Source organism: Schistocerca piceifrons, chromosome 4 (genome assembly GCF_021461385.2).
Source record: "Schistocerca piceifrons isolate TAMUIC-IGC-003096 chromosome 4, iqSchPice1.1, whole genome shotgun sequence".
NCBI lineage: Eukaryota > Metazoa > Arthropoda > Insecta > Orthoptera > Acrididae > Schistocerca > Schistocerca piceifrons.
The window spans coordinates 69391570-69412181 of NC_060141.1; the positions used below are offsets into that span (position 1 = coordinate 69391570).

Consider the following 20612-nt stretch of genomic DNA (forward strand, 5'->3'; position numbering starts at 1 on the left):
GGTCGCAGGTTCGAATCCTGCCTCGGGCATGGATGTGTGTGATGTCCTTAGGTTAGTTAGGTTTAAGTGGTTCTAAGTTCTAGGGGACTGATGACCACAGATGTTAAGAACCATAGTGCTCAGAGCCTGTCCACCTGTTAAGATCCAGATACGGATAAAGGTATTCAGTGTAAATAATTGAAGCTTCTAAATCAATGCTATCAAGCGATGCAGTCGTGTGGTTGAATGCAAGCAGTTATTCCGTGTGTCCAAAATGTTCCGAGACTGATTTTATTGCTGGGATAGAATCGACGACAGCGCAGTAACTACGGTGACAGCTGGAACTCGCAATTTTAAACAACAGAAGTGCCTTCGACGAGTCAGTTACGAGCTGGCAGCGATACGTAGTGGACGTGTGGCTGTTGTTTGTCAGCGTTTAGTGTCATAAATCGCAATGGAGCAAATCCATACATCAAATCCTACAAGGCATTCCCCATAAGGTTGTGAGGAAGGGAAAAGTGTCTGCAAAGTTTGTCACATACACCTCGAACCTGAACAAACAGAACGACGCATGGACGCTTGCCGCAACTTCATTGAAATCAAAAACGCAAACAATTATTTTCTGGCTAAAATCATTACAGTTGGTGGGACTTGGTGTTACCCGCACGAGCTAACCACAGTAAAACAAAGTAAAGAAATTCACACGAGGTTCAGCTCTTCGACGACATAACCGAAATTCAGTACTTTTCTAGCAGTTCTAAGTGGTTATGCGAACGTCGTGTGCGTTGTGCTCAATCGACATCTATACTTTTCTCTACTTTTGATTAATTCGGTTGTCAAAGATTTTGGACCGATAAAATACAGTAACCGCTTCCTTACATTCATGAAGTGGATAACTTAACTTACACTGCGTCATTCTTCTGGAGTGTTGACAGCTATTTTCCTGTTAGATGCTTGACGAAAAGCCCCGCCCTTAAGTCTTTAAAGAATCAAACTCCCCTGTACAAAACAGCTTTTACAAGAACAGATAATTTTTTCATGCATCTCAGTGTTTATGCCGTCGTATTTTCTGAACTACAGGTCGTGCAACAATATAATTTTGCAGGTACATTTTGTGATATGTGTGAATACCACCTACATAATGTATACAGATAGCAACAAACAATTAATAAATTAAAAGTTACCGCTGATCATGAAGCTCCATTTACATCCCCCCCCACCTCAAATCCTGTATCATGTCAGTGACACTCTCACCCTCTTTCGGGATAATACAAAACGTGCTGCTCTTCTTGGACCTTTCTCGATGTACTACGTTAGCCGGCCGCGGTGGTCTCGCGGATCTAGGCGCGCAGTCCGGAACCGCGCGATTGCTACGGTCGCGGGTTAGAATCCTGCCTCGTGATGACTGGGTGTTGTGTGCTGTCCTTAGGTTAGTTAGGTTTAAGTAGTTCTAAGTTCTAGGGGACTAATGACCACAGCTGTTAAGTCCCATAGTGCTCAGAGCCATTTGAACCATTTTGTACTACGTTAATGCTATCTGGTAAGGATCCCAGACCGCGCTGCAGTACTTCGAAAGAGGACGGACAAGTGTAGTGTATGCAGTCTCTTTAGTAGATCTGTTACATTTTTTATGTATTCAGCCAATAAAACGTAGTCTTAGGTTTGCCTTCCCCACAACATTTTCTGTGCGTTCTTTACAATTTAAGTTGTTCGTAATTGGAATTCGTAGGTATTTAGGGGAATTTACGGCCTTTAGAGTTGACTGATTTATCGTGTAAACGAAGTTTAACGCATTCCTTTTCGCACTGATGTGCATGCTCTCACACTTTTCATTATTTGGGATCAACTGTCAAATTTCGGACCACACAGATATCTTTTCTAAATCGGTTTGCAATTCGTTTTGGTCTTCTGATGACTTTACTAGCCGATAAACGACAGCATTATCTGCAAACAACCTAAGCCAGCTGCTCAGATTGTCTCCGAAATATTTTATATACATCAGGAACAGCAGAGTGCCTATAAAACTACCTTGGGGAACGCCAGAAATCACTACTTTTTTACTCGAACTGTAACCTCTCTAACAGGGAATCACGAATCCAGTCGCATAACTGACACGATATTCCAAAAGTAGGCAAATTAATTTTACTACAAGCCGCTTGTGTGATACAGTGTCAAAATCCTTCTGAGAATCTAGAAATACGGAGCCAATTTGAAATTTCTTTTCAATAGCACTCAACACTTCGTGTGAGTAAAGCGCTATTTGTATTTCACACGAACGGTATTTTCTAAACCCGTGTTGACTGTGGGTCAATAGACCATTCTCTTCAAGGTAATTCATAACGTTCGAACACAATACGTGTTCGAAAATCCTGCTTCATGTCGACGTTAACGATATGGGCCTTTAATTTAGTACCGAACGAGGTGGCGCAGTGGTTAGACACTGGACTCGCATTCGGGAGGACGACGGTTCAATCCCGCGTCCGGCCATCCTGATTTAGGTTTACCGTGATTTCCCTAAATCGCTCCAGGCACATGCCAGGATGGTTCCTTTCAAAGCGCACGGCCGACTTCCTTCCCCGTCCTTCCCTAATCCGATGAGACCGATGACCTCGCTGTCTGGTCTCCTTCCCCCAAAACCAACCAACCAACTTTAATTTAGTGGATTACTCCTACTTCCTTTCTTGAATATTGTTATGACCTATCCTATTTACCAGTCTTTCGGTACGGATCTTTCGTCAAGTGGAATGTTGTGTACGATTTTTAAGTATTGAGCTATTGCATTAGCATACTCTGAAAGTAACCGAATAGGTACACATTCCGGACCGGAAGACTTGCTTTTATTAAGTGATTCAAATCGCTTCACTACTCCGACGATATCTACTAAGTTCCCATAATGAGATTTTCACTCAGCAGCGGAGTTCCCACTCATATGGAACTTCCCGGCAGATTAAAACTGTGTGCCGGACCGAGACTCGAGCTCGAGACCTTTGCCCTTAACGGGCAAGTGCTCTACCATCTGACCTACCAAAGCTCGACTCACGATCCGTCGCAGAAGAGCTTCTGTGATGTTTGGAATGTAGGAGACGAGGTATTGGCAGAATTGAAGCTGTGAGGACGGGTCTGGAGTCTTACTTGTGTAGCTCAGATGGTAGAGCATTTGAGCGCGAAAAGCAAAGTTCCCGAGTCCCAATCTCGGTCCGGCACACAGTTTCAATTTGCCGGGAAGCTTCATCTACTAAGTTAAACAAGTTTGCAGCCGTTCTTGATCGAATTCTGGAGTAGTTGCTTTGTTTCCCTTGGTGATGGAATTTCGGAAGACTATGTTTCTGCTTCTTGCAGCACTGTCGTCGATAGTATTTCCATTGCTATGGCGCAAAGAATGGTTCACATGACTCTGAGCGCTATGGGACTTAACATCTGAGGTCATCAGTAGCCTAGAACTTAGAACTACTTAAACCTAAGCAACCTAAGGACATCACACACATCCATGCCCGAGGCAGTATTCGATCCTGCGACCGGCCGGCTACGCTATTGCGCAGAGAAGGGATTTATTGTGCCTTGAGGGGTTGACTGCTAGACTGCATTAACAGCAAAACTGTAGGAAACGTTTTCTTTCGTCATTTTTAGGGGTGTCAGCTATAAAAAGTTTCGAAAAAATTTTAAGTATGTATAAAGTGTTCTGGAAGTCGCTAAGTGGTCGCGTTCTCAAATACTGGAAGAATACAGGCAGGGAAATATGTGCAGCGTGAGTTACACTGCTTGAAGACATACACACCGTTTCTTTTTGTAGTGGTAAACGTATAACGTAAGATTATACCCCCTAATGGGTAATTTAGGGCAGAATTTGTAATGTTTAAATTCAGTCGATATTTAAATGAATCAGGTGAACGGCAGCTCCTATGGGTCACTAGCCAAAATTGATATAAATGTGTTGTTGTTTTTTCGAAATGAGATATAAGCGCAAAAACCCTTTATTTGAGCATTTGTTTTGGTGCACATAGTGGAAAAAGGTTTCCAACGACGCTCACTTCCTGTACTCTCGTGTACAGCGCCACCTAGCAGCATACGACGACGTTGCGTGGCCATGAGTCGCTATGCAATTCTCAGTCCTTATGATGTACCCCACAACCTCCACAAGTTCGTCGCAACATTTCTGTAACACCCCGCATGTAGACGTTCCCTCCGAAGACACGTGATTATTCACAGTGTCTCCCTAGATCAGTTACCAGACGTGGAGCACAGTCCCAGACAGTGTGAGCGTGGAGAATTAAATCAGCCGTCCTGTTTGAATGGAACCCTCCTCACTCTCGCCTGAAGGGATTTAGAGAAGTCACAGAAATCCCAGATCTGGTTAGTTAGCCAGAAAAGTAATCTGCAGCCCTGGCGAATACGAGTCGAGTGCTCTGGCGATGTGCCACCCCTCTGGGTTATACAGGGTGTCCGAAAAGTCTCCCTGATTACATAAATTGATAACTCAGGCTAGAAGTAATATAACAATATGAAACTTGTGTCGAATTGTTTACAACTATAAAAGTTTTTTTTCTCTTTTAGGTTCGCAGTACGTAAGTAGTGGATGAGGTGCAGTGCCCAAGAAGCCATGTTAACCAATCAGGAGAAGGCACAGTGTCTCCTGTGGTACCATGAGACACGACCACCAACCACAGTGCAGAGACACTTCCAGACAAAATTTGGAAGGAATCCACCTGATGTCAAGAGCGTTAAAGCCGGGTATGAGAAGTTCAAGAACACAGGATCGGTTGCTGACCTTCAGAGGTCTGGTCGACCAAGAACCTCAGTAGACAGGGTGGAAGCTGTAAGGCAGTCTTTTCTGCGAGGTCCGAAGAAATCGGTGCGCAGGGCCTCGCGTGAATTATAGATGCCAAAAAGCTCTCTCCATGACATTTTACACAAACGTTTATTGTTTCGTGCATACAAAGTGCAAATCGTTCAGGCCTTGTTGTTCAATGACAGTACACGTCGATATGACTTTGCGGTCGAAATGCTATCACGTATTGAGGACGATGATGGTTATCTCAGACGAATTGCCTTTTCCGACGACTTTTTTTTGTCAATGGAGTAGTGAATCGCCATAATTTGGGCATTTGGGGTTCAGAACCCCCTGGCGAGGTCATGGAGTGCACCAGAGGCACTCCAAAGGTGAATGTTTGGTGCGCGCTACTGCACGATCGAATTATCGGGCCATTCTTCTTCGCTAAGACTACCATCACATCTGCAGTGCATCTGAACATGTTGCAACTGTATGCTGTTCCTCAGCTGCTTCAGTATCATCCCGATGTCTTGTTTCAGCAAGACGGTGCACCGCCTCATTGGTGTTTGGACGTCAGTGCCTATCTCGATATGACCTTTCCTGGGCGCTGGATTGGTCGTGATGGGCCAACGGTTTGTCCTCCACGCTCTCCTGACATAACCCCATTAGACTTCTTTTTATGGGGTTATGTCCAGGACGAGGTCTACCGAACACGTGTACCAGATCGTGAAACCCTGCGGCAACGGTTAACCACAGTCGTTGAACCGATCCCTCCAGTGATGTTGGCTAATGTGTGGACGTAAACTGAATATCGCCTAGATGTGCTACGTGCTACCAAGGGTGCTCATGTGGAAGTTTACTGATGTGTGTAAAAGAACTTTGATAGTTTGCAAACAATTAGACATCAGTTTCATATTTGCATCTTACTTCTAGTCTGAGTACGACTTCATAGGGACAGTGGCGTAGCTGACGCTCTGCTGGAACTCCAGCGGAGCTGCAGCGCTGGGCGCTTACTTGGGCAACAGCTGGTACAGCAGTTCCTCGCACTTTCGCTTCTCCTCCAGGTAGTCGGACGTCCGCTCCTCCACCAGAGCCTCCAGGTTGTTGGCGTACTGCTCCATGCGCGACAGCAGGTTGTCCAGGATGTTGCCGCTCTCGTTCTCCCTGTAACACAGCCGCAAGGAGAATGTAACGTCATTCGCCATGGTTCTCGGGCACTATCCCTGTTACGTGTGTCGGCGTGCTTTCGGAGCCAAACTCGTCCTACAAGGAAACATCACCAACTTGCACTCGTATTTTAGGGAGAAAAAAGAGAACCTTGCAGTGTATCTGCCCCTGTAATCGACCCCGCTCGAAAATTTGGGCCGTAATTACGACAGTATGCAATTATGATCTGCTGAAGGAACAGCTTTCAAACCTGGGCATGCACCGGTTGTGGGTCACTCGCTCCGTCCCACTACAGCCCCATGATGACGAGCGCCAGGTACTGTACAGTAGAGTAAGTAAGAGGTTTGGGAAATAATGCTTTGACATTGGTAATATGCGTTTTTTCATTGTATCGAAGTGTACGGTTACTAACCGGCAGCTGAGGCCAGAAATCTCTTTGCTTTGAGCATTTTTATATTGTGATTCACAGATGCAGTGTCAATGAATGAAAGGAATTCATGTATCGTTAGGCAAGTAGCGTAGTGCTATTTGATTCTCAACATCGGTGTTATGATGTTCTTTTATTTGGACTGTGAAGCTGACGCTGCTATGGTGCAGGAGAGGCGAAATTCATCAACAATATTGGCAAGATTAATTTATGAATCGAAGACCACTTCAAAATCGATTTTCGGTCACTTAGTGACCATTCTCAGTGCCGTATTATACAATTAAAGTTGGTAGGCACTGGTATCAAGCTATAACCACAAGCTTAGAGCGATCACATGTGATCGATTTTGCTGACAATAAAACAACAAAATACGGCCAATGCTGATTTTCCTTCCAATTCTATCCACTATTTGGTCGTGGTGCACACAACACGCCATGGAGTCGCCAATCAAGAAGATCACTTCATTTCATAATACACTGAAGAGCCACAGGAACTGGTACACCTCCCTAGTATCGTACAGGCCCCCGCGACCAAGCAGAATTGCCGCAACACGATGTAGCATCTACCTGACTAATGTCTGAAGTAGTGTTGGAAGGAATTGATACCATGCATCCTACACGGCTGTCCATAAATTCATAGGAGTACGAGGGGGGAGGAGTTCTCTTCTGAAGAGCACGCTGCAAGAAATCCCAGATATGCTCAATAATGTTCATGTCTGTGAAGTTTGATGGCCAGCGGGAGTGTTTAAACTCAGAAAAATGTTCCTGGAGCCACTCTGTAGCAATTCTTGACGTGTGGGGCGTCCAGTTCTCCTGCTGGAATTGCCCAGGTCCGTGGGAATGCACAATGGACATGAATGGATACAGGTGAACAGACAGGATCCATACGTATGAGTCATCTGTCAGAGTCGTATCTAGACGTATCAGGGGTCCAATATCACTCCAACTGTACGCGCCCCACACCATTACAGAGCCTCCAGCAGCTTGGACAGTGCCCTGCTGACATGCAGGGTCCATGGATTCACGAGGCTGTCTCCATACCCGTACACGTCCATCCGCTCGTTATAATTTGAAACGAGACTCGTCCGACCAGTCAACGTCTTTCCAATCATCAACATTTCTGACTCGCTGTTGACGGGCCGAGGCTTTGTGTTGTGCAGTCATCAAGGGTACACGAGTGCGCCTTCCGCTCCGAAAGCCCATATCGATGATGTTTCGTTGAACGGTTCGCACGCTGATACTTGTTGATGGTCCAACACTGAAATCTGCAGCAATTTGCTGAAGGGCTGCACTTCTGTCACACTGAACGATTCTCTTCAGTCGTCGTTGGTCCCGTTCTTGCAGGATCCTTTTCCAGCCGCATCGATGCCGGAGTTTTGATGTTTTACCGGACTCCTGATATTCATTGTATACTGGTGAAATGGTCGTTCCGAAAAATCCCCACTTCATCGCTAACTCAAAGTTGTTGTGTACTGTCGCTCATGTGCCGACTATAACACCACGTTAAAACTCACTTAATTCTTGATAACCTGTTACTGATGCAGCAGCAACCGATCTAATAATTACACCAGACACTTGTTGTCTTATATAGGCGTTGGCGACTACAGCCCCGTATTCCGCCTGTTTACATGTCTGTGTGTCTGAATACGCCAGCCGATACCAGTTTTTTTGGCACTTCAGCGTAAATCTTCCGTTGTTCATGTTTATTCATTTTGAATTTGAGGCCCCTATACGACTACACAATATCAACATGAGAATATTCTTAAAAATAATATTTATCATATATGTCCGTGAGGTTGAAATGCTATTTACTCATATTACTTACTGTTATCTGCATGGAATAAAATGTGTTCTCAAACAAGGTTTCAATACACGATGGGCAGATGTATCCAACTTCGGTCTTCCATCGTCTTCGATATTCCATGAACACGAGCTCTCTGCTCCTCACGTCGCTGTACACTGCTTCCTACGAGCTGCATTCAGGTTCTAAACGCCTCCGATTTTTTTTCTAATTAACTACTCACCCGAAATCGATGAAACTGGCGTTACTTCTCGACGTAATCGCCCTGCAGACGTACACATCTTTCACAACGCTGACGCCATGATTCCATGGCAGCGGCGAAGGCTTCTTTAGGAGTCTCTTTTGACCACTGGAAAATCGCTGAGGCAATAGCAGCACGGCTGGTGAATGTGCGGTCACGGAGAGTGTCTTTCCTTGTTGGAAAAAGCCAAAAGTCACTAGGAGCCAGGTCAGGTGAGTAGGGAGCATGAGGAATCACTTCAAAGTTGTTATCACGAAGAAACTGTTGCGTAACGTTAGTTCGATGTGCGGGTGCGTTGTCTTGGTGAAACAGCACACGTGCAGCCCTTCCCCGGACGTTTTTGTTGCCGTGCAGGAAGGAATTTGTTCTTCAAAACATTTTCGTAGGATGCACCTGTTACCGTAGTGCCCTTTGGAACGCAATGGGTAAGGATTACGCCCTCGCTGTCCCAGAACATGGACACCATCATTTTTTCAGCACTGGCGGTTACCCGAAAATTTTTTGGTGGCGGTGAATCTGTGTGCTTCCATTGAGCTGACTGGCGCTTTCTTTCTGGATTGAAAAATGGCATCCACGTCTCATCCATTGTCACAACCGACGAAAAGAAAGTCCCATTCGTGCTGTCGTTGCGCGTCAACATTGCTCGGCAACATGCCACACGGGCAGCCGTGTGGTCGTCAGTCAGCATTCGTGGCACCCACCTGGATGACACTTTTCGCATTTTCAGGTCGTCATGCAGGATTGTGTGCACAGAACCCACAGAAATGCCAACTCTGGAGGCGATCTGTTCAACAGTCATTCGGCGATCCCCCAAAACAATTCTCTCCACTTTCTCGATCATGTCGTCAGACCGGCTTGTGTGAGCCCGAGGTTGTTTCGGTTTGTTGGAACACGATGTTCTGCCTTCATTAAACTGTCGCACCCACGAACGCGCTTTCGACACATCCATAACTCCATCACCAGATGTCTCCTTCAACTGTCGATGAATTTCAATTGGTTCCACACCACGCAAATTCAGAAAACGAATGATTGCACGCTCTTCAAGTAAGGAAAACGTCTCCATTTTAAGTATTTAAAACAGTTCTCATTCTCGCCGCTGGAGGTAAAATTCCATCTGCCGTACAGTGCTGCCATCTCTGGGACATATTGACAATGAACGCGGCCTCATTTTAAAACAATGCGCATGTTTCTATCCCTTTCCAGTCCGGAGAAAAAAAATCGGGGGCCTTAGAACTTGAATGCACCTCGTACTTCGTACTTGGGCAGAGCAAGTGAGAAACAACTGGGGCTCGCGGAAGTTTAACACCTATACTTTCAGGAGGTCATAACTGCGTCCTGTGCTAATTATGGCTTAAACTTTCGAGCGGAATCGATTTCGGAACTGATATCTTGAAAATGAGCATTTTTTCTATAAACTATGAGGTCAAGTTGGGGATCTTTCCTTATTAGACAGCGATCAGATGCTAATGTTGCGTAACGGGCTATGAAGTTTTCGTACAAAGAACAGTAGAAGCTCTTCAAATTCATGAAAGCGATATTTATTTCCTTAGAAGGAGTTTGTGGAGGAAGTGCGAGAGGGGTTGGAGCTGATGAGGCAGGACAGGTTTCTGTCAAGTTACACCCGCTTTTACTGGCCACAGTGTTTGCGCAGCAATAGCGGTCGCGCTAACAATTCGCCTGCCTTGATCTTCGCCGTTGAATAACGACTTACAGCCGTTTTTCAGGATCAAATGAAAGACAAGTTTTTTGTGTCCATCCTTGAGACTGCAGGTCTGGGTGTCTAAGGCCGTTTACTATTAGAAGAACCTGAAACAAAACAAAAAATGATTCGAATGGCTCTAAGCACTATGGGACTTAACATCTGAGGTCATCAGTCCCCTAGACTTAGAACTAAGTAAACCTAACTAATCTAAGGACATCACACACATCCATGCCCAGGCAGGATTCCAACCTACGACCGTAGTGGCCGCGTGGTTCCGGACTGAAGCACCTAGAACCACTCGGCCACCGTGGCCGGCGAACCTGAAACACTTAAAGCCGTTTTTATAATGTAGTTTATTGTGTAGCTGGAAGTTTCGGCGCTTGAGTGCACCATTTTCAGGCCTTCGTTGATCCCGAGAGAGTTAACACCGCCGGCCGGTGTGGCCGAGCGGTTCTAGGCGCTTCAGTCTGGAACCGCCCGACCACTACGGTCGCAGGTTCGAATCCTGCCTCGGGCATGGATGTGTGTGATGTCCTTAGGTTAGTTAGGCATAAGTAGTTCTAAGTTCTAGGGGACTGATGACCTCAGATGTTAAGTCCCATAGTGCTCAGAGCCATTTGAACCATTTGAACCAAGAGTTAACACCATCTGTATACACGATGCATCAGTGTAACAAGTAGCTGGTTTACACAGACTACCTGCAACGGTGATGTCTCTCCACACACAACTGTCAACTGAGATGACAGTTTATGGTAGGAAAACATCACCATTGCAGGTAGTCTGTGTAAACCAGCTACGTTCGCCACTGATGCATCGTATATACAGATGATGTTAACCCCTTCTGGGTCAACTAAGGCCTGAAGATGGTGCACTGAAGTGCCGAAACTGCCAGCTACACAATAAACTACAGCATAACAACGGCTGTAAGTGTTTCATATTCTTACAAATGAAAGATAAGTGGGTGGTATTTTCTTCATACGTTTCGTTCATTATCTCGAAGGGTAAAGTGGGGCGTTGCGCAAACGTAAAGCACAGTCCTCTTCAGTCAAATACCAAACGAGCCGATAGTTGAGTGGTGCAGCTCTCAAGTGCAAATTTTTGGGAGGGGGTTTCCAGTTCAGACATTTGGCTGACATCAACTGATAATCCTCGTGAAGACCTATGCCGAAAACAGCTGATTGGAGCAGTTCTAAGTTATTTCTGACACAATAAGCCCCAAATAAAAATATGAAGGCTTAGTACGTGTCTTCACTGCTGTCCATAAAATTGTAACAATAGGAATAATAAAAAAATACACGGAAGCGCCAAAGATACGTTTACAGACATACGTATTCAAATACAGAGATACGTAAACAGGCAGAATACGGTGCTGCGGTCGGCAACGCCTGTACGAGACAACAAGTGTCTGGCGCAGTTGTTAGATCGCTTACTGCTGCTACAGTGGCAGGTTATCCAGATTTAAGTCAGTTTGAACGTGGTGTTACGGTCGGCGCACGAGTGATAGGACACAGCATCTCAGATGTAGTGATGAAGCGTGGATTTTCGCGTACGACGATTTCACGAGTGTGCCGTGAATATCAGGAGTCCGGTAAAACATCAAACCTCCGACATCGCTACGGCTGGAAAAAAAAATCCTGGATGAACGGGACCAACGACGATTGAAGAGAATAGTTCAACGTGACAGAAGTGCAACCCTTCCGCAAATTGCTGCACAGTTCAATGATGGGCCATCAGCAAGTGTCAGCATGCGAACCATTCAACAGAATATCATCGATGTGGGCTTTCGTAGCCGAAGGCCCGATCGTGTAGACTTGATGACTGCGCACCACAAAGCTTTACGTCTCGCCTGGACCCGTCAACACTGACATTGGACTGCTGATGACTGGACACATGTTTCCTGGTCAGACCAGTCTCGTTCCAAACTGTATCGAGCGGGCGGACGTGTTAGGCTATAGAGACAACCTCTTGAAACCATCGAACCTGTATATCAGCAGAGGACTGGCAAAGCTGGTGGAGGCTCTGCAGTAGTGTGGGGCGTGTGCAGTTGGAGTGATATGGGACCCATGATGCGTCTAGCTACGACTCTGACAGGTGACAGGTACGGATGCATCTTTTCTGATCACCTGCATCCATTCATCTCCATTGTGCATTTTGACGGACTTGGGCAATTCCAGCAGGACAATGCGACACTCCACAAGTTCAGAATTGCTACAGAGTGGCTCCAGGAACACTGCCGAGCTTAAACATTTGCGCTGCCCCCCAAATTCCCCCAGATATCAACATTATTGAGCATATCAGGGATGCCTTGGAAAGTGCTGTTCTGAAGAAATCTTCACTACCCTTGCTCTTACGGATTTATGGATAGTCCTGCAGGATTCATGGTGTTAGTTCCCTCCAGCACTACGTCAGCCATTAGTAGAGGCCATGCCACGTCGTGTTGCGGCACATCTGCGTGCCTGCTGGTGCTCTACACGATATTAGGCACGTGTAACACTTTCTTTGGCTCGTCAGTTTACGTTGCAGTAAGAACAATACATGGTTAAATTTGTATGTGACTTGTAGGTATTTGTGGTGATAAATGTAGTAGACAGTGTTGCCACACCCGACAGCTGCAATGACTGTAAACTGGCCACCTGAACAGAGTCGAATACAGTTTGAATAACAGATACAGGCACGTCACTCCATACTGCTTCAGCTCTGTGACAGAGGTCTTCAGTAGTAGTGAATGGCTCGCGGCCGGCTGCCAGTCTCTCCACCACGAAGCCACGTGTTTTCAGAGGGTGATACATCTGGCTGAAGTACTCGCCAGGTCAACACTACAACATTCACTGTACTGAGGTATGTCATGAAAGCTAGGACAAAATGGTCTTGCATTATCTAGTTGAACGGAAACGTCACGGAGGCCTCCAAGATGTGACACAGATGTTGGCCTTAGCACCTCAGAAATGTAACGTTTTCTGTCCGAATTCCCGACTGTGCGAACCCAAGTTTATCTCGTGTATCCACTCACACCCAAAACCATCACGGCATCTGCTGGGCAGGCAGTGTGGTCCGCTCACCTCGTATCTCCTCCGAATCTCCACACACTGACACGTCAATCGTAATGTTTACACAGAACCGGTGCCTTGTTTGAGAGGACAGGGTGTTAGAAAAAAGTGTTCCATATTTTCAGAACAAAAACGAGAACAAGTGCCCACCAAACATGCGCTCTAAAATGCAGAGCTTACCCCTTTGAGTCCCAACAGCATAAAAAAATAAGTTCTAAAATTTTTCACAAAATCGACCTCTACCACCACAGCAAGCAACGCATACAAGACGAAACTGACAAACAGTGAACAATCAATGGTTTAAGGTGGTGGTTTCACTTCGAAATATAATTTTAATTTTTTTACAAAATTAATCTGTACCATCGTAATAAACAACGAACACAGGCTGAAATTTCCAAAAAGTACACAATCAATTATATTAGGAAGGTGATTTTACTTTCTGGGACATACAGATATCAAACACTCATCGTTTCATGAGATATACCCCAAAGCACTTTCGCAATTTTCTTGGACAGAATTTCATATCTCGCAACTTACATAAAGTCATAATGCCTAAAAGAAATTATAGTCCTAAATACCAAGCAAAAAACGCCTGAAATACAATAAATTTATATGAGAACTTCATACTACTCCCGCAGCTTCATTTAGAAACCACTCATTAAAGATCCCAAACTCAAATTAACGTTACTAAAATAATTTCCACTCTCAAATATCTCCTCACTGTGATCGCTACAACATAAACAATCAGAATATGACATCGGTTTATCCATGCGAAAGGCAGTGCACTGGAGCTAAAAATAAAATTAAAAAATTCGCTAAAATCGTGGTTGCAACTGATACTCAAAGAGTTAAGAACTGCGAGCACTTGTACATTTTCGCTACTGTGAAATGCATCCCTTACACTGCAGCTCTTTGCTATTACGAGTGATGTACACAATGCAGTAAACAAATTAGGACATAGTCGTCTGTCATTTTCCACGGACACAGAGCGCAATAAATATCTGTCGATACTGTATACTACCACACTTCTGGGTAACTGCAGTCGATACATTAATTCTAATGGAACCATTTCACAAATTTACAAAACAAAAACTGTTCTGTTTTGTAAATTTGTGAAGTGCTTTTACACTGTAGTTTTATTTTTTCACATACCAACATAATGGAAGCCACATTTTCAGCACGGATTCCATTAGAGCTAATGAATGCACTGAACCCTGAACGCGGCTTACATTAACAGACGACCGTAGTTTCATTTTTTTCTTCTATGATTCTTTCATTCTGTCGTCCCTCACCTGTGTGGGCGGGCTGGCAGCGTTATAGGAAAACTACTCTTTAAGCCTGGCCCTATCACCAATAATTTTGGTGATGTTGTAAGGAGGGGATATCAAGCTAACTGAAGAGTTGGTATTTGGTAATGGGTGTAGTGTGGGATAGGGATTTGAGATAAGTGTAACTACAGTGGAGGCGACACTACAGTTACATGGAGGAACGAATAGGGAACGATGGTAAGAGATGAGGGGGTTTTCTTATCTGGTTGGTAAGAAGTGGGTTAGGTTTAATAGGAAGAGCGAAAATGTTGATGGATTTCATTTTCTGACAGAAAGAATCTGTTGAAATTACGTAGAATGAGTAGCGAAGAATGTAGGGTTGATGAGAGGCATTGTTACAATCGGAGCAGATACCAGGATTAGAGATTAGAGGAGAAAGAATATTGTTCGAACTACTTAATCTATAAGATATACGGAGGCATTAGATGACTGAGAAAAGAAGTAGAAAAGTAATGAGCAGATAAAGGTTGCATGTAAAGAAGGATAAATGGGTGTGGAAAGCCAAGCAGAGCGTGTACCGTTCAAGGATCTGGAGAGAGTGATAGAAATTTGTTGGAGAGTGTATATAGGCTACAATAGCATTGTAGAGAGTGGGGAAGATGCGTTCCTTTTAGAGGGGTGGGGGAGGGGGAGGGGGCAATGCAACCCAACTCATTGGCCGACTTTAGTTTCACAATAACGTGGGCTTTGTATTGTATAAGTAGGGTTTCAATGTTACTTGGAAGTAGAGGTACTTCAGCGCGTTTTTTAATTGGATTGAGTGGTCGCGACTGGTGAGAAAAAAATGATGATGATGTTTGGTTTGTGGGGTGCTCAACTGCGCGGTTATCAGCGACCCTACAAATTCCCAACCTTTTCTCAGCCCAATCTCGCCACTTTCATGAAAGATGGCGAAATGATGAGGACAACACAAACACCCAGTCATCTCGTGGCAGGTGAAGATCCCTAACCCCGCCGGGAATCGAATCCGGGATCCCGTGCTCGGGAAGCGAGAACGCGACCGCGAGACCACGAGTTGCGGACTGGTAGGAAAAAAGTCATTAGAGAAAAAGGGCGATATGTCTTAACCGTTTATCATAGCTACTACGCTGACGTGTGTGTGTGGGAGCGTATAAAACTTGACTGCTGCTGCTGGAAAAACCGAAGTCAGTTATGCCACTGTAACGGCGTTGTATTAAGCCAAACGTGAAACGTCGAGTACCTCAGTTATAATTTATTTCGATCGTTAGTTTGGCATAATGTGTCTCCACAGCACATTGTCATTATCGCGAACGGATAGTATTACATTATTTTCTGAACCCCCTTCTTCCATTGCACATTTTTTAAGACGTAATAGCTTGCCGTATTAGCTATCGTTTTCTGCAAGTTATGTGATGTTACAATTTCAGCGTCTCTACCAAAGTTAACTCCCAGCAGGGGAACATTTAAGTTGGTTGCTAAAGGTGGCTACGAGGCCAATGACACAGCGACCTGCAGAACCCGACTGCCTCCCTTCTGCAGCGAGAGTTCGTACGACGCTGCGCTCTTTCTTGTAAGACATCCGCTCACCTTTAAGACCAGTGAAGAGGTTGATTAACCCGTAGATAGGATCTCAATTACTTTGGTAAAAACAACCTACGTTGCTGAAGCTCCGTATCCTTCACTTAAATTATTATACACAAGGTTCGTATTTTAATCAAAGTAATTTGTACTCCACACCAAAATCCCCCCAAAATCCAAGGAGCCTTCACTAGGCCACAAATTAAGAGTAATAGACTTCCGAACGCGCCGTTTAAGAAGAACTAAACACATGGCTAACAGTTAAGTGCTCACTTTCGTTAAAACATTCCTCTCACGCGGGATTTTCTTCACGAAAGGCCAGGTTACTGAAACTCTCCTATGTCACGGTTTATCTTTTTTAATGAGTGGTCATTCTTCTGACTGGTTTGATGCTGCCCACCATGAATACCTCTCCTGTACTAACCTCTTGCTCTCCAAGTAGCAATTGCAGCTAAGGCCCTCAAGTACACTCTTGAGCAAAACTTATGGACGAAAGTAACTTTCGCATGACGTGTTGCTGCCATACTGTGAAGTTACATAGTTCTTCGAAACCTGCACCACACATAGAACGAACCTCTTATAGTACACTGCCGGCCGGGATGGCCAAGCGGTTAAAGGCGCTACAGTCTGGAACCACGCGACCGCTACGTCGCAGGTTCGAATCCTGCCTCGGGCATGGATGTGTGTGATGTCCTTAGGTTAGTTAGGTTTAAGTAGTTCTAAGATCTAGGGGACTGATGACCTTAGAAGTTAACTCCCATAGTGCTCAGAGCCATTTGAACCATTTATAGTACACTACAGTACAGTACACTGCAGAAGGTAACCGAAAAAAATACGAAACGATCCCACAAACATGACTCTTTTAATCAATTACAGTAACTACATTGAGGTCGTCACGATTTATGGTTGTACCTGGACATTACAAAAGGAGCGTATGGTTATTGATCGAGTGTGGGATCACCAAGGATGGCAACGCAAGCTCTGCACGTTCTCCCATGCTGGCCACAAAGTTGGTGAGGAGTTTTTGTGGTACAGCGTTCTACTCTTCCACCAGCGAGGCTGACCACTGGTGGCTGGTCGTTGGTGCACGTGGACGGGGTGCGATACGTCTCACCAACGCATAACACGCGTGCTCGATAGGCTTTAAGTCAGGGCAACGGGCAGGCCATCAAGTGCGTCGTATATTCTCTCGGCTCAAGAGCTCTTCCAACTGGTCAGTTCGATAAGGCCGCGCACTGTCATCCATAAAAATGAAGTAACGGCCGAAAGCACCCCTGGAAAGTCGAACTTGGGAGGGAGTACAGTGTCACAATACCGTTAACCGGTAAGGGTAGCGTGTTCAAATATTGGGAGGTAAGTACTCCCATGCAGCATTATGCCTCCCCGGAGAGTAACACCTGGACCACTACACGACCATGTTCCATAATTTTTCCGAGTTCATTATGCGTTCCCATCTCATGACATACGAGGATACCAGAACCACTGCGTCCGAGCCAGATAGCGCAGTGGTTAGCACACTGGACTCGCATTCGGGATTTAAAGTTCTTATTATTATTGTCTCTATTATTTAATGAGCGTTTTATTAATGTGACTGCGTATTATTATTAATTGATTGTTGATTATGGTTTGGTTTAGCGATTCCTTTTTACTGTTTGCTCCTTTTATTTAAGTTGAGACCTTTTAATTATGTTTGCTGTAGTTGTGAAGTCTGTATTGCTTACTGTTCTCCATAAGTTAAAGAACACAGTAATACCATATGCGTTTCGCAGCAGCAGATTTCGTTGAGTCTCCCTGCTGGAACTTCTCCACCTGAAATCGCTAAAGATAGTTTATCGCTCTACGGAAATCGATCGGTACAGCCAAGTGCTATCCTGTGTCATTTGTATGGACTGTGGCGTCCAACTTCGTTCGTGAAATTATTTAGGTCTCCTGAGAAATATTTTCGACGATTCCCAAAACCGTATAAAACTGCAGGTTCCCACCATCAAACCACAGAACACTTCCGAACGAGTTGGGTCTTTATAATCAGTGAATTTTTCTTTTGAAATGATTAAGGGTTATGAACTCTTTACACCTGATACTCCTTTTGTGTTTTTATGTGTATTTATTTTCTTCAATAGCATAAAACGTAGATTACTGCCTTAATGGCGGCTTCCAACAATTTCCTCTCAATTCGACATAGAACATCTCTCTTCCTATGTCCAACATGGAATAATTATCTCTTTGCCGTAGATTAATATAGTCTATGTATCTATATTGTCGAGTTTGCACGGAGAGCTTAAATTCCATATAGCATTTATCTCTCGCGCAGGTATTTTACATCTACTGTCCTATTAATAATAGGTCGCACCTAACTTCGGTATATTTGAGTGACATAACTCTACAGGGAAGACAACGGTTTCTCAAAGACTTGTTTACCGCGCAGGTACGTTACGTATCTGGCAGTTATGGGGATATATATCGTAGCACAAAGTTTCATTCGACTAGTAGAATGCCGCAGGTGATTCCAGTGTACTAGAAATTGTAAAGAACGGTCCCGCTAAATTACGGACTAATATTCCCAACTTCTGTACGCTGCAGAACCCTTGAACACATTCAGGTAGAATAATAAACTGTCTTAAGGCCAAGCAACCGTAGGTCCATGAATCAGCATTGTTTTAGAATGTATCACTCTTGGAAAACTCAGCGTGCCCTTCTCTCACATGATATACTGCGAACTATGGATGAAGGGAAACAGGCAGATTCCATGTTTCTAGATTTCAGGAAAGTTTTTGACACAGTACCCCATTGCAGGCTGTTAAAGAAGGTACGAGCATATGGAATTAGTTCACAGATACACTGTGTGTCAAAAGTATCAGGACACCCCCGGAAACATACGTTCTTAATATCAGGGGCATTGTGCTGCAACATACTGCCAGGTACTCCATATCAGCGACCTCAGTAGTCCTTACACATAATAAGAGAGCAGAATGGGGCGCTCCACGGACTTCGAACGTGGTCAGGTGATTGGGTGTTACTTGTGTCATACGTCTGAACACGAGATTTCCCCTCTCCTAAATATCCCTAGGTTCACAGTTTCCGATGTCATAGTGAAGTGGAATCGTGAAAGCACACGTACAGAACAAATGAGTACAGGCCGACCTCGTCGGTTGACTGACAGAGACCATCAACAATTGAAGGGGGTCGTAATGTATAATAGGCAGACATCAACCCAAACCATCACACAGGAATTCCAAACTGCATCAGGATCCACTGCAAGTACTATGACAATGAGGCGGGAGATGATAAAACTTTGATTTCATGTCATACAATGAAGGCTTTCACGACCGGATGGTACTGTTGTTGATAATTCTTCCGGGTTATATGGCCGTGGTCCATGGCATTCTTCTGTTCCTAACGTTTCGTCCAATACTACGTTGGACATCCTCAGAGGTATGGCTGGTCCTGCTGAGTCCTACCGACTGACGAGTCGGGCGTCGGAGAGCGGCCTAAATACCGAGTAAAGTGGGCGTGGTCTAGCTTGCACATAGTAGCACAGAGAAAACTAGTCAAAGATGAAATGTAACTATGGATAATAGTCCGTCATAGATAAAAATCACTTATAAACATGAAGATAATTTTAATAGAAAAGAAGAGGCCTTGAAATTAATCGAGATATGGACAGTGGCGGTATAGAATCGATAAGTGATTTTCATCTATGACGGACTATTATCGATAGTTACATTTTATCTTTGACTAGTTTTCTCTCTGCTACTATGTGCAAGCTAGACCACGCCCACTTCGATTTCACGGTCGAGCAGCTGCTCATAAGCCACACATCACGCCGGTAAATGCAAACTGACGACTCGCTTGGTGTAAGGAGCGTAAACACTGGACGACCGAACGGTGGAAAAACGTTGTGTGACGAATCACGGTACACAACGTGGCGATCCGATGGCAGGGTGCGGGTATGGCGAATGCCCGGTGAACGGCATCTGCCAGTGTGTGTAGTGCCTACAATTCGGTGGCGGTGGTGCTATGGTGTGGTCGTGTTTTTCGTGGAGGGGGCTTGCACCCCTTGTTGTTCTGCCTGGCACTATCACAGCACAGGCCTACATTTATGTTTTAAGCGCCATCTTGCTTCCCACTGTTGAAGAGCAATTCGGGGATGGCGATAACGTGGTCAGGTGATTGGGTGTTACTTGTGTCATACGTCTGAACACGAGATTTCCCCTCTCCTAAATATCCCTAGGTTCACAGTTTCCGATGTCATAGTGAAGTGGAATCGTGAAAGCACACGTACAGAACAAATGAGTACAGGCCGACCTCGTCGGTTGACTGACAGAGACCATCAACAATTGAAGGGGGTCGTAATGTATAATAGGCAGACATCAACCCAAACCATCACACAGGAATTCCAAACTGCATCAGGATCCACTGCAAGTACTATGACAATGAGGCGGGAGATGATAAAACTTTGATTTCATGTCATACAATGAAGGCTTTCACGACCGGATGGTACTGTTGTTGATAATTCTTCCGGGTTATATGGCCGTGGTCCATGGCATTCTTCTGTTCCTAACGTTTCGTCCAATACTACGTTGGACATCCTCAGAGGTATGGCTGGTCCTGCTG

General features: G+C 44.9%; 1 protein-coding gene across 1 annotated transcript in view; it reads right to left on the minus strand.

Moving 5' to 3' along the window:
• The window catches only part of LOC124795601 (atrial natriuretic peptide receptor 1-like), a 369591-nt gene that overhangs the window by 84468 nt on the left and 264511 nt on the right, over positions 1-20612 (minus strand). Inside the window, exon 14 of the mRNA XM_047259672.1 lies at positions 5762-5911. Within this exon, the coding sequence (XP_047115628.1) occupies positions 5762-5911 (150 nt within the window). The remainder of the gene's footprint in view (positions 1-5761; positions 5912-20612) is intronic.